This window comes from Megascapheus bottae, chromosome X (genome assembly GCF_031878675.1).
Source record: "Megascapheus bottae isolate mThoBot1 chromosome X, mThoBot2.hap1, whole genome shotgun sequence".
Taxonomy (NCBI): Eukaryota; Metazoa; Chordata; class Mammalia; order Rodentia; family Geomyidae; genus Megascapheus; species Megascapheus bottae.
Genome location: NC_143547.1, coordinates 54,876,376 through 54,891,971, shown reverse-complemented (window position 1 = coordinate 54,891,971; position 15,596 = coordinate 54,876,376). Strand labels below are relative to the sequence as shown.

The window sequence follows — 15,596 nt, the reverse complement described above, 5'->3', positions numbered from 1 at the left end:
GGTTACATGATATTTGCCAGATAGAAGGTGCATTAATTCACATACATTGATACCCTTTCACATGTCTTGGTACCCGTTTCCCTCCCCCCCCCATACAAGATTACTTTATAAATAAGCAAAAGGAGTACTGCCAATAGAGAAGATGAAGGTACTGAGGAGAAAGATTATTGATGGAAAAATAATAGGCAAGTCAGGGAGGATGTAATTCAGAGGTCAGGTCCTCTTACGTAGGGGGTGATGATGCATGTTGAAATGAGAGGGTACCAACATGAGTATCTGTGGATTTGGAGTTCCATCTGCTGGGTTCTATTCTTTAAATTTCAAGGTAAAGTCACCTCTGGGGAATGGAAGTATACATTGGGGGTGAAATTTCATGGACATATAATATTGTTAATCTGCTTGGATCTTTCCAGCTGTTTTGGGGTTTTTTTTTTTTTACTACCACCTATCCAATTAATCAACCTAACAGAACTCAAACCCTTATATGTTTGCCCAGTTTATACTCAACCTTCTGTTCTGTCTTCTTTCTTCTGCCCTAGACCCCGTTGTGGTTCTTTAATCTGCTTTTGCTCCAGCATCCTCAATCCCCATATTGCCCTGGTCTTCTACCACATCCAGCAAGAAAAAAATCTCATGTCTCCATTAGACTATAATCTACACCTATGTCATAAATGACTGCTATGTCATTGATGATACTGTAGAAAACTATTCAGCCAGACAGGCTGGTCCTGCCTCAAAGTCCAGACACCAATCTAGTTTAGCTGAATCGTTATCTCCTACTATCACTGGCCTCTGATAATGCCCTATTCCTCAGGAATGAATGCAAGCCTTCACTGTTTCACCTACCCTTCTCACCTTGGCCCCTCTCTACCTCATTATTTACCAAGTAAAACAAAACCACTCACCACGTACAAGAGCAATCTTGACTTTCAGCCCCATCACTGACAGTACATGTATACTAGCTTCAATGATGGATGAGATGGTTCTTCCCTGTCTATACCTGTCCACCAGTGCCTCCCTCCGTCCTTCCCTCCTTTCTGCCACCCCTCCCTTCTCTCCTTTCCTTCCCTCTTCTATATCTCTTTCCCTTCACTCCTCACCTTTTCCATTCCTCTCCCTTTCCCTCAACTCTACTCATTGAAACCTCATCATAGTTAGGGTCAATAGATTTTCTACTAGAATTTTTCTGGTACCTTTGGTGATGCCATTATTCCCTTTCTATTAGAACTATGTACTTCTCTACCTTCCCTGATGCTTTTGACACTGGATAGCCCTATGTGATTCATTTGTGCGCTTTGCTTGCTCTGCCCTCAAATATTGGGGCTCCTTAGGACATACTATTTTGTCTTGCTCTGTCTTCTACACTCTTTGTATGATTGCATATATCCTGTGATTTAAACTCTTCATAAATGTTGGGAATCAGCAGTTACACATCTTCCAGAAGTGTCTACAGCATATTGCCAGACTTCTTGCTGGACATCCATTAAAGAGTATGGAAATAAAGCTGAACTCAGTGTTTCTCCCACACTGTTCCTCATGCAATGGTCTTTTCTTCCAGGAACAACATTAATAGTGTGTGTGTGTGTGTGTGTGTATGCATGCCTGATGGTTCAGGGACTTGAATACAGGGCCTGAGAGCTTTTTCAGAGCCTAAATTTTTTGCTGGCAACCTAACACTTGAGCCACAGCTCCACTTCTGGCTTTGTTTTTGCTGGTTAATTGGAGATAAGTATGTCACAGACTTTTCTGCCTAGGCTTGCTTTAAACCATGATCTGCATATCTCAATCAGTTAGTAGTTAGGATTACAAGCGTGAGCCACTGATGTCAGCTCAATATCTTTCCAATGACAGCATTTTCAGCCCCCTTTTTCTAAGTTTTAATCACTCTTCCAGTGCCTATCGGTGTACTTCCTAAAACTTGTTTCAGTATACCTTTTCTCTACAATCCTTTTTCTTATAGTTCCAGTTACCACTGTCATCATGTCTGCCTTATCCCCAGTCATCTGCCACTCATCTTACCTCTTTAAGACCCATCCTCCACAAAGCCATGAGAGTAATCAGTCTAAAATACATATTTGTTAAGTTTTTCTTTGTTTCCTCTTCTTTTTTTTCTCATTTTATAGAACAGTGAAGTTTAGGAAAAATAAAAGTGGGTATGTTTTATGAACATGGTATTAAAGGGCTGGAGAAATGTACCTTCAATGGCTTTTATTGTCTGTATGAGGTTTGAGACATTTAGATTCTCAGTTCAGGTGAGAGAGGGACTTTGGTAGAAGATTATTAAAAGTACAATATTTGTAGGAATAAAAAGAAGTTCTAATAAGTTCTTTAAAGATTCTTTTCTAATTATGGTCATATATTTAATTGTACTCAGTTGTTTCATTTTGCATAATATCTACAGCAATTTGTTACTTCTAAAGTACATTTTCTATCCTGAGTAGAGATAAATGGAGCTGAGAGAAACATCATTTGTTGAAAAACCATGAGCCCCGAAATATGTATCAATAGGACTGTCATGGTTACCAAAATAATTTTGATATTTTGAATTTGTTATAGATGTTTCTTCTGTGGGCTATCAGTGTGATACGTCTTTTCAAAATCTAACTGTACAACTTATTGGAAAATGCACATATTGTGGCTTTCCTTTCAGCAACTGTTTCCTGTGTGAGAAGATTGAAGATTAATATTTCAGCATCAGTTCTACAGAGAAACAGTTCATGATGATAATGATGGTCAAATGTTTCTGATTTAAAATCTTTTAAAAATTAATCATAACATAATCAGTAATTCCCAGGGAAGCATTCTGAGTATCAGCAACTCATATTTAATAATTTTACATTTTGCCTATAATTCAATTAGTATGAAATTCTTTGTCATGAAACATTTCAGTTCGCTTTTGGATGTTCTGTGTCTTTGGGATTAGTGACATCTTTCATTTTCAGTACTCTGTAAAATCCATTTGTAGTCATTATGAATACTCAAAATTGAATTAATACAGTTGACTTTAAGCACTAAAGCATATATATTTCAGAAAAGTTATCATTGAAACATTCAAAACAGTAGGTGAAGGTTCTGTTATTGTCAGTGGAAATTATATGAACTACTCATGTGATACAAGTAATAAATAATGCAGATATTGAATATCAATATACAACAATAAGCATGTTGCATGTTTCAAGTTATTTTCTAAAATTAAGCAGGTCCCAATGGCTCACACCTGCAAATCCTAGGTGCTTAGGAAGCTGAGATGTGAAATTGTGGTTTAAGGGGCAGGCCAGGCAGGGAAGTCTGTGAGATTTATCCCCAATTAACCATCAGAAAACTGAAAGTGGCACTGTGGCTCAAAGTAGTAGAGCACTAGCATTGAGCAAAAGAGCTCAGAGACAGTGCCCAGACCCTGAGTTTAAGCCCCACAACCAAAAAGAAAAATCAAAATGCTTATTCTAAAATGCTTATTAGCTAAATTTTTTTTCAAATATCAAAGAATATTTTGAAGCTAGAAAACAGACTAATGATAAAATGAAACCTAACAATTATGTTTGGTATTTCATTTCTCCTTTTTTAGATTTCCATTCTGACAGTACCTCCAGAAGATGAAGCAGGAACTGCTGTCCGGGTCATTGAGTTATGTTCTTCAACAATGACATGCATGAAAGGCACCTGTAAGCATTGTATAGTTAGGCTATTTATATTTTGTGTTTGGGGTGGGAGTAAATGGGGAATGAGCCACTATTTTAGCTGAAAGATTGTTTATAGAGTTTTAACAAGTACTAATTTTTTTCACAGTACTTAGCTAAACAGCATGTGGCCATACAATAATTCATTGCATGCCTTCCTCTTGCCCCACAGATTTCTGTGGCTAAATCTTCCAAGCATCATTTTTTGTTTCTACTACAAAGGCATTTCTTTCACATTCCAGTGCTTTTTATAACTTTTCCTCAAGTGTATTGAAAATAATTTCCACAAAATTTATTTTCTTCTTTTTTTTTGTTTTTGCTTGTTCCCTCCCCCACCCTTTTTTACTGTGCTGTTCCTGGGGCTTAAAAACATGACCTGAGCTCTGTTCCTGAGATTATTTGCTCTAGGCTACCACTTTAGTCAGCACTAGTTTGGTCTTTTTGGTGGTTAATTGGAGATAAGTGTCTCATGGACTTTTCTTCCTTGGGTAGCTTTGAATCATTTTCCTCATATCTCAGACACCTGAGTAGTTAGAAGTAAAGTTATGAGCCACTGGCACCAAGCAATGTGTTTTCTTAACTTTTGAATTGCTATCTTATTTTCTGTGTAAGTTTCTTAAGGCTGTAATAACAGAATAGACAGACTAACATGTAAAGAACAGATTTTTTTTCTATAATTCTAGAGTGTGGGAATCCAGCATTCTGCGTTCAAGCCTTCTAGTGAAGGCCCTTTCCTCCTAGATGGCACGTTCTGAATGTCTTCAAATGGCAAAAGGAACAAACCTGCTTCTTTGCATCTATCCCTCACACTTACTTTTTTGACAGACTTGAAGCTTCAAAGCTAATTTTCTACTAATTGAGCTACAATTCTACTTCCAATATTTTGTGGGTAACTGGAGATAACAGTCACATGGTCTTACCTGCCAAGGCTGTCTTCAAACTACAATCCTCAGATCAGAGCCTCCTTAATAGCTAGGGTTACAAGCATATGCCATCAGTACTCTGTTTTTAAAAACAAGTATTCCTTGAGTTATTAAGAAAGTTTATTCCAGATGATAAATAAAAACAAAATTGAGTATCATGATATTCTGTACATATGTATGTTGTGTAATATATAATGTGTATATCAGGCCAGACATATTTATATTCTCAAACACTTTCTAGTTCTTTATAGTGTAAACTTTCAAAATCTTTTCTTCAAGCTTTTGAAAATGTGCAAACCAAACTTTCTCTCCAACTCTTCATACTTTACTATGCATTGATCAGTTTATTCCATCCCCTGTTTTGTTTTTGTTTTTGTTTGTATTTTTGTGCCAGTAATGAGGCTTGAACTCAAAACCTCTCAGTCTTGATTGGCTTTTTTGTTTTATTACCAGTCATGGGGCTTGAACCCTGGGCCTAGGTACTCTCCCTGAGCTCTTCCACTCAAGGCTAGCGCTCTACACAGCACCACTTCCGGTTTGTTGGTGGTTATTTGGAGGTAAGAGTCTCACAGACTTTTGTGCCTGGACTGGCTTTGAACCATGATCTTCAGATCTCAGCCTCCAGAACAGCTAGGATTAGAGGTGTGAGCCACCGGCACCCACTCTTGATTGGCTTTTTTTTTGCTTAAGGCTGGTGATCTACCACTTGAACCATAGTTCTACTATCAGCTTTTTTACTGGTCAATAGGAGTTAAGTCTCTAGAAACTGTCTCTCAGGCTGATTTAGAATGGCAATCCTCATGTCAGCCTCCTGGGTAGATCAGAATATAGGCATGAGCCACTAGTATCCAACCCCATTCTTTCTCTTTTATATATATATATATATATATTTATTGTAATTAATAGAAGGGTTACATGATATTTGCCAGATAGATGGTGCATTAATTCCCATACATTGAGACCCTTTCACATGTCTTGGTCCCCATTTCCCTCCCCCTCCCACCCCTCATCTTGTTTTCCCCCCTTCCCTATCCAATTTCAAATAACCAAATACAAATATATCCGATATATCAGGTAACAAAGTGAGATACTGTAACAATATGAGATAACCAAGGGACAGCAAAAGATTTGAGAGATAACCATTCTTTCTTTAACCCTATTCTTCCCAGCCTTTGCTAATTATTCTTCTTCTTTTAACTAGTATTACTTGATGTTGTTTTCAGATTTCACCTATGAGTCAGATTATATAGTACTCATCTTTGTACTCTGGATGTATTTCACTAATGTAATGGTCTCTAGTTGTATACAAGTTGTTGAGAATGTCTGAAGTTCATTCTGTTTTATGTCAATAGTGGTCCATTGCATCTATGTGCAACACTTAGAAAATCCATTAATTTGCAGAATGACTTTCCTTCCCTTGGCTGTGGCGAGCAGGGCGACAATAAAGGAGGTCATGCAGGTATCTTTGACGTACTAATTTCATTTCCTTAGGTTATTTATCAAGGAGAAATAGTTTTGGATCATGTAATAGTTTTATTTTAATTTTTTTCAGGGATCTTCATACTGTTTTTCTTAGGCTGTACTAATTTTCAGTCCTCCTAACAGTTTAAGAATTTTCCTTTCTCCCCATTCTTATCAGCAATTGTCATTTTTTGCATTTCTAAATAATAGTCATTTTAACTAGGGTGAGATGATGCTTCATTATTGTTTTGATTTACAATTCCCTTGGTGGCTAGTCATGTTGACTATTTTTCATGTACTTGTCCATTTTTCTTTTCTCTTTTCTTTCTTTTACTTCTCTCCTTCCCTCCCTCTCCCCCCTTCCCCTTCCCTCCCTCCTTCATTCCTTCCTTAATTTTCTTTTTTTTTGTCTGAGATCAGGACTTGAATCTGGTATCTGACACTTTCACACACTGGTTGGTGCTCTACTATCGGAGCCATGCCTCCAACCCCTTATTTGTTCTTTTTTATTCCTTTTTTTGGGGGAAAATTTGTATTCAAATCATTTTCATATTATTACTTAATTGGATATTTTGCTATGGGGTTTTGGAGGTCTTTTAATATTCTGGATTCAATTTCTTATCAGACATGTGGTGTGCAAATATTTTCTCCTGTTCAAATATTTGGTTCCACCCTGTAAGTTTTCTTTTTACTCTATTGCTTTTTTCCCTTTGATGTTTGGTAATTTTACTTTGTAACTGGTAAGAGATAGAGATGATGTATAAGAGTATTTTAAGAAAATTGGCCAATTCTTTTGTCTTCTTGTAAAGTCTTCACACCCTGTAACTTTCTCACTTGTTTCTACCTTAATAAAAACATTCTCTGTGATCTTTATTATATATTAAATCAGTTTATCAATAAAAACACATCAGTGTAGGCAAATGAAATGGCTTTGATTGTTTTAGGCTCAATGATAATGCTTACACAAAGTTAACTTACTGAAAGACATAAATTTGAATTTATACTTTGCCTTGTACCATAAAAAGAGTTTATGATCATTTAAAATCTTTAATGCATTCATTCTTATAATATTGGGTTATTTCAGTAGGCATAATAAATTTAATATTTGTTGTGAACATAACAAGACTTAAAGTAGATATGAGATATAAACTGCCAAATGGATGGAAGTGGAAGACAAATCTGGGTGATATAACTCAGATACAGAAAGAATAATACCATATATTCTGTTACATGTCGAAGCTAGAAAATTTCAGTGTGAATGTATAATAGTGATTACTATTTCAGTTGATTTACAGGAGAGGGTAAAGGAAGGGACTTTGGTTGATGGATAACAAGACAAAGTTCAAAATACTAGTTGTAGGTGGTAGCTCATTCAGCCACTGAGGAGAATGAGACCTGAGGATCTTTATTAAAAGCCAGACTGAGTAGGAAAATCAATGAGACTCTCATCTCCAGTTTACTAACAAAATGCCTGAAGGGAACCTGTGGCTCAAATGGTAGAGCACTAACTGTGGGCGAAAAAGCTAAAGGACCATGACTAGGCCCTGAGTTCAGGCTTCAGTATCAACACAAAAGAAAAGAAAAGAAATACTAGTTCTTATTGGGTGTGGTAGCTCACACCTGTAATCCTAGCTACTCAGGAGGCTGAGATCTGAGGATCAAAGTTCAAAGCCAGCCCTGGCACAAAAGGACCTGAGATTCTTATCTCCAATTAACCTCTAGAAAATGGGAAATGGGGCTGAGGCTCAAGGTGGTAGCACCCAGGCCCAGAGTTCAAGCCCCATGACCAAGAAAAAAAATACTAGTCCTAGTGTTCTACAGCCCAAAAAGTGTGACTTTAGTTCAATAACCTATTACACCTTTTTTGAGTAACTAAAAGTCAGAAATTCAAAGACTCTGAACATTTAATTTGATTATATTTTATCCATAGTATTCCATAAATATATATAATTCTTACCTGTTAATCATATATTCAGAAACATGCTTAAGAGATGCCAACCAGCTTTACTGAATTAATTACACGCTTATATGTACTTCATTGAATAATCATACTATACTCCAGAAATATGTACAACTAAAATAAAATTTTTCATATATTTTTATTGTAATTAATAGAAGGGTTACATGATATTTGCCAGATAGGAGGTGCATTAATTCACATACATTGATACCCTTTCAAATAATTAGCAAAGAATCATCATAAGAAAACAAGGTGTACATTCTATTCAAAACAAAAAACGTTTCACATAATTGGTCAAATGAGTTTTTGTAGCAATGGAATTAGATAGGAAGATGCTGAAGCTGGTTAGAAATACTCGCTTGTGAATAAGGACAGTTCAGTAACATCATAAACATAATGCCTTCTAGTATGGTATGTATGGAGATACAGTCTTGCAAAAAGATAAAATATGTTTAGAAACAAAATCTTGGGCCAGGAGTTTGGCCTAGTGGTTAAAAGTGCTTGCCTAGCATGCATGAAGACCCGGGTTCGATTCCTCGGTACCACATACATAGAAAAAAAAAAAGCCAGAAGTGGTGCTGAGGCTCAAGTGGTAGAACGGGCCAGGAGTTTGCCCTAGTGGTTAAAGTGCTTGCCTAGCATGCACGAAGACCCAGGTTCGATTCCTCAGTACCACATACATAGAAAAAAGCCAGAAGTGGTGCTGAGGCTCAAGTGGTAGAGCTCTAACCTTGAGAAAGTCCAAGGACAGTGCTCAGGCCCTGAGCTGAAGCCCAGGACTGGCAAAAAAAAAAAGAAACAAAATCTTATTTTAAGTTTTTTAAAATAATTACCTTTCTAGCACACATTTCCATGTAACCCTATATTCTTTGCATTTTAGAGGTATCATCAGCATTATCTATTATAGTCTGCTCTAACACAATGACACCCTTGTTGCCTATTTTTAGACCTATTTGCTTCTATGCTAAACGACCTTATCTTGTACTTGGATCATTTCTTATGTCTACATTTTAATTGTCTTCTTCCTTGCCCTTTGTCAAGCTATTTTTCCTGCATCTGGCATCACATTCTACTCTTATTTACTAGTCATAACTTGCAGAGGCCCAGAAAACAGCATAACTAAATCTTGTGATATTGCCTGTAATTCTAATATAACTAAGTATTTACTGCGTATGTTAATCAGTGGACATTATAAGATCCATCTTCAGTGCTAAAAAAAAAGCCATTTTAGGAAAAGAAGAAAGAGCATGTGCTGGCTTTGGCTGGCTACAAAAAGACTCCAGAGAGCTGAGGATGTAGTCTCAATGGTAGAGTCCTGTGCAGGATCCTGGCTTCTCCAGCACTACAAGAAAACAGAACAAATAAGCCAAGGAAAGACCTCTGCATAAACAATACAGTACTGCAATTGTTTTCTTTTTCTTTGATTTCTATTGAAAAGGTGATGAGCAGGAATTTACAGTTATGTAGTCAAAGGAAGGAATACATTTGTTTTTGTTCAATGTTACCCAGCCCTCATTTTCTCCTGCTTACTCCTCCTTGTTCCCCAACCCCCCAAGTTGTAAGGTTCATATCCAACATAATTTTAAGCGAGTATCAGTGTTGTGTTTGTTCAGCCTTTGTCGTGCTGTTTCTGTGATTCCCTTTCCCTTCTATAGATCAAAAAATTTTATCTACAAGATACAAGGTACAGAAAACTAAGAGAACAAAAAACAAAGAAATAAAAAGACTACATACAGGATATAATAAGACCCTCTTGTTTCCATGTGTACGAGTTCGGGTTGATATACTTCATTGTATATGGACCTATGCACTAAGCAGCTGGGTTATTGAGATCCCCTATGAAGAATATCTTGGAAATCTTCTAGTTACTACACATAAGGGAAATTGTGTAACCTACTTTTCTTTGGGTCTGGCTTACATTGCCCCATTTGTTAGCAAATGGAAAGACTTAGAAAAAAATATATGTATATTAAGCAAAGTAAGACAGTTGTAATAGAAACAGGCCAAGATTTTGAAGCTGTATATTGATAAACTGAAGCAAGTCATTTTTATCCAGGATTAGAGGCTTTTTTAAGCAAACCTTTGTTAGCATAGGCAATATGGACCTTGAACACATGGGTCCTAGGCAATGTCAAGGCTAGTGCTCTACCACTTTGAGCCACAGCTCGACTTCTGCTTTCTTGGTTATTAACTGAAGGTAAGTCTCAAAACTTTTCCTACCCATGCTAGCTTTCAATCATAATCCTCACATCTTAGCTTCCTGAGTAGCTAGGATTACAGGCATGAATTGCCCATGCCCAGTGCATGGGCAGGTTTGAACTCTGGGCCTCAGCACTATCCTTCAGCTTTCTCAAGGCTAGTGCTGTACCACTTGAGCCAGCACCATTCCTGGCACTTTTCTATGCATGTGGTACCAAGGAATCGAACCCGGGACTTCATGCATGCTAGGCAAGATTACTTGGTCAAACTCCCAGCCCATAGTGATATATTTTTTAAGTGGCCATAAGTAAAATTAATGAATCATCTTAAATTCCCCAAATCTATAATGAGATAAGTGACAAAAATAAGCTATGTTATTGAGATTACTAAATACTTGAAAGTATTTTTTGACAGCAAATCAAATCTTATTTTTCAGCTTATATTTCAGAACATACCTTATTTTTGTCACTTATTTAATTAATGAATGAATTAATTACATATAGGACTGCTTCTGTTTGAAAACCAAGCCCTTCCAGTTGAAATGTTCTTTTCTTGTGGCAGTACTGGAGTTTGAACTCAGGACCTTATGATAGTTATATACTCTACCACTTGAACTATGCCTCCAGCAAGTTCGTGTTTATAGTTGTTATTCATATCTTGGGAAATTGGAAATCTTTTTTCATACATACATAATAATGGTGCAGTAACAGCTGTTTTATTCTGCTTTGTCTGGGATATGATTATAGATTTGGTAACATATAACATTAATAAATTCAAAATATTATTTGAGTAAAGGTTTATGTATTCTTTTCTGCTTTTACAACCCTATTAAGAAAATGTTATATAACTATTCATAAAAGTGAGTTTACATAATGGTTGAAAATGATTTTCAAGGCCTTTTTAAGTCGCTGTTTGAAAATATATTTTAAATTATTTTTATTAGTATTGTCATGAAGCACAGATTTTATTTTACAAGTCTGGTTTTTCCTTCTGATCTTAAGATGTCATTCTAAGTTTTTTTTTTCAATTTTTCTGTAAAAAAGGAAATAAGACTCTGAAGGTTTTCGTGACTGCATTAAAAGCCCAAATTGTGTGTTACGTATCATCAGACTCTATTCTTCAATTTAGTACCAAAAAGTAAATGTTTGTTTTGATCTTTTCTGTCTTATACACAAAATAATATATTTTTCCTTGTGGTATATTACATTAACTACATATGGCTTTTTCAGTAAACGAAAGATAAATTATAAGCCAAATCAATCCCTGCATGTATCAATTATGCTTTCTTCTCTAGATTGCACAACAAAACACACTTTGTTGACTAGACTGTATATCAAGAGTCTTTAAAAGCATTCGGAATAAATTTGCCTATTTGTATAGCATGAATAGCTGCAGTGTGCGGTAATGTCAAAATCTTGAGGAATAGATTTCTTTTCTTTAACCAAGTGTTTACTTAGCTTTGTATATTCACATTTAAAATGACATAAGTTTTGGGACTTGCTATCTGTCACCATTGAAAGAGTAATGCCTACAAATAGGAGTTAGTGTCATAAAACTTTAGAAGAGATCTTGAAGATGATATAATCCCACCCCTTCTATGTAAACATAAGGACGTGGAGTCTGGCGTTATAGCCTACACACTCATGAAAATATACAGAACAGAATAAACCAGACTCACACAAACATCCTCTACTCTGTCTTATTGCTCGGCTGCTATAAATTAGACTTATTTCTTTTGTATATGCTCATCCATGCATTTTGGAATGGAAAAAAAATTCACGTTTCAAAACAGTAACTTCTAAGAGATCAGGTTTCCAAGATAAGTTTTGGTGAACTGTACATGCTATTTTTTATGTTGTGTCCAGTGACATTAAAAACCAGACTTTAGAGCCCCCTATGACCAAAACCCTGAAGTTTCACAAACCAGGTCTAGCCACCCACATCTGTACACCAAATAAAGATAATAATATTATAGGATGGGAAAAGAGGGGTTATTACAGGGCTCATGCCATGGTGGGAAAAGTAGAAATAAGAACTTTAGCCCATCTTGTGCCATCTTTACGGTACAGACAAGAGCATTAGTTTTAAATAGAGAATTGGGAGGAGCAGTTGAAAAATACATTTAAAACAATTCTAGGACTGAAAGTATTGCTTAGTTGTAGAGTGCCTGCCTAGCATGCATGAATCCTGGGTTCAATTCCTCAGTACCACATACACAGAAAAGGATGGAAGTCCTGGTGTGGTAGTAGTAGAGTGCTAGCATTGAGAAAGCTCAAGGACAGTACCCAAGCCCTGAGTTCAAGCCCCACGATGGGAAAAATAAAATTCTAGTTTCAGTCTGGGCCTATCTGATCATTATCTGTCTTATGCTGTTTCTGGAGCAGTTCTGGAGAAGCTATTGCTTCATCATTTGAGGGGAAAAATCAGTCACTATTTTCTGCTGGGAGGTCTAGCCTGAGCTTTTTAGCTGTTCTCTAGGGAAGTTTCTCATGTTTTGTCACAAGATGATAAGGCTGTGACATTGCTGGTCTGAAGGGCAGATTGCCTTGTGTTACATGTTACGTATGAAGAAAGCTTGTTCTTATAAATATTTGTTGGATTAAAATGATAGGATTTTGTTTGTGCTGATCTTGGCAATTGAATTTTGATACGAGGCTCTGTCCCTGAACTTTTTTTTCTCAAGGCTTGAGCTTTACCATTGGAGCTACATTTCCACTTCTGAACTTTTGGTCATTCATTGGAGATAATGTACATTCCTGCTTGGGCTGGCCTTGAACCATGATCCTCAGATCTCAGCCTCTTGAGTAGCTAGGATTACAGGCATGTGCCACCTGTGCCTAGCCAACATCAGCCTTTTAAAAGACCTCAGTGAAATCTAAGTAGCAGAGATATTTGATACCCACTATCATCCACTTAGTTATGCCAAGTGAAAAGTTCTTTGTGTGTCCTTGTTCATGTCCTGGTTTGAAAATTTCCTCACTAATTGTCAGGCTGCACCTTTTAGAGATGATGACAATCACAAAACATCATTTAGTGACTGAGGTCAAGGCTTCCATGGGCAAATCACCTTGGCTTGAATTCAAAATCTGAATCTCATGTCTTCCATTTACTAATTGCATACTTTGCCAAAATCTATTTCGCTCCACTATGTATCTATGTTTTCTCATTTGTAAAAAGATGACAGGTTTTGCATAAATGAATTAAATAATACTTATAACACACTTAGAATAGTGTAGGATAATGGTGTAGGTAGATTTAATTTGAGAAAACCTACGTGTTGATAGAACAGGTTCCTACATTTCATGTAAGAAACTAGTCGGATTTTCCTCCTGCATGTGTATGCATATACACTGGTGTTTTCATGGTCTGTTCAAATATATGAATGCTTAATGTTAGTGTATAGATAGATAGATAGATAGATAGATAGATAGATAGATAGATAGAGAAAATCTTGTCTACTGCCATACCACCCTGAACTCACCCAATCTCATCTGATAATATAGTACATTTATATTTGTTTTCATTTTCCCTAGCAAACAACAATTAAATAAGAAATAACTGGTAAATTGAAAAACTTTGATGTGAACATTGGCATTTTGTGAGAGTGTGGGATGAGGGGATAGTTTCTCTGATATTTTAGAATGGATTTCTGATTATTGTAATTATATGTCCTATTTATTCTCAAAGTTATTTAGGGAGTAGAAACTCCATACTCACTAAAGTTAGCCTTCATTTGAATAAGGTTTTGAAATAGGAAAACTTTTGAAATTAAAGTCATTATTTTTAATTCACTAATTAACTAATTCATTTTAGTGCATATGGCATTCATCCAGCCTTTTCCTTGTGCATAGGCCTGTAAGAGTTTTTCTAGACTACATTTCATTTCTGTAAAGAGCCCTTTTTCCCCCATGATATTCTGTAACCTCAACATTGTCCAAAGTCTCTGCCACATGAAATTGCTAATGCAAAAGAAAAGCAATTTAGAATTCCAGAAAGTTTGATGGAGACTATTTTGACTGGTGCTTTCATAGACTTTCATATATAATTCAAACTAAACCCGCAGTGTTTTCCCAAAAGGTTTTTATAGAACCTGATAATGAGTACATGATTTGCTGTTAACTCATCAGCAATGTATATATAAATGGATTCTTCTAGGTTAATAAATACTCTACTTTTTTGTCTTATGTTGTTAGATAAGGTTTTATTATAGTCCAGACCAACCTTGAAATCACTATGTAGCCCAGGCTCCATGATCCTCCTATCCTCTTGGCTCCAGAATGCTAGAACCTTCTTTTCCCATTGGTTGAGCTCAAACCCAAGCCTTATGCATACTAGCTGTCTCTTTAAAAATAATAATTTTACTTCTTTTTATGTCTTGAAACTTTCACCACCTTGGCACGGTGGCTCATGCCTGTAATCCTAGCTACTCAGGAGGCTGAGATCTGAGGATTGCATTTCAAAGCCAGCCCCGGCACTAAAGACAGAGATACTCTTATCTCCAATTAATCTCTAGAGAACTGGAAGTAGGGCTGTGGCTCCAGGGGTAGGGCAGTAGCCTTGGGCTGAAGAGCACAGGTCTAGGCCCAGAGTTCAGGCCCCATGACCGACAAAAAAAATTAAGTGTGTGAATAATTTTTATCTTGAGCTTCTATACTCTGTTTTACAAAATTGTCTTTAATTGTACCTTTATTGTTCAGTTACATTCCAATTTCTTGTAGCTATTAGCACCATTTTAATGATTTAATTAATATATACTATAATGTAAGAGTTGTACATTTCGTTTTCAACTTAATGATTTGCTCAGCTTACTTGGATTGAATAAGATAGATTTATAATATGAAAGAAGTCAAAATGGTACTTTTTTATTTTTACAGATTTGGTTCATTTGACTTGCCCATCTTCTAAAACAGCACGAGAAGATTTAGAACCAGTTGTGCAGAAATTATTTACTCCAAATATAGAACCAGAGCTAGGTAAGAAAAATAATTGGTAATTAATGATAAAAGGTAATGTAACTGCCATAGTTCTCTAAGATAATGCTTACAAGTTGTTCAAACCTATACTAAAATGGGTTGTATTCATCATTAACTCATATTTTACTAATGTAGTTGAACACATTGTCTACATAAACATGGGGGGCAACTATTCACCAACTAATGGTGAAGAAAATATGTTTCACATACACAGAAACAGATGTGACAAAGTGATCATATGCATACCTGCATGCACAGGAAAATAAAGTCTCTTGGGAAATTTCTTAGTTAATGTTGGTAGGGTTCTGGAAATTTGCCTTACAATTTTCTTTTGTAGATGTTTTACAATCGTATATTTTTTTAATCCGAAAGCTATCTTCTTTCAAAAGTTGATTTGTTCCAC

General features: G+C 36.1%; 1 protein-coding gene across 1 annotated transcript in view; it reads left to right on the top strand.

Moving 5' to 3' along the window:
* The window catches only part of Chm (CHM Rab escort protein), a 171,817-nt gene that overhangs the window by 143,831 nt on the left and 12,390 nt on the right, over positions 1–15,596 (top strand). Inside the window, exons 12-13 of the mRNA XM_090327051.1 lie at positions 3,566–3,662; positions 15,095–15,193. Coding sequence (XP_090183177.1) covers positions 3,566–3,662; positions 15,095–15,193 — 196 coding nt within the window. The remainder of the gene's footprint in view (positions 1–3,565; positions 3,663–15,094; positions 15,194–15,596) is intronic.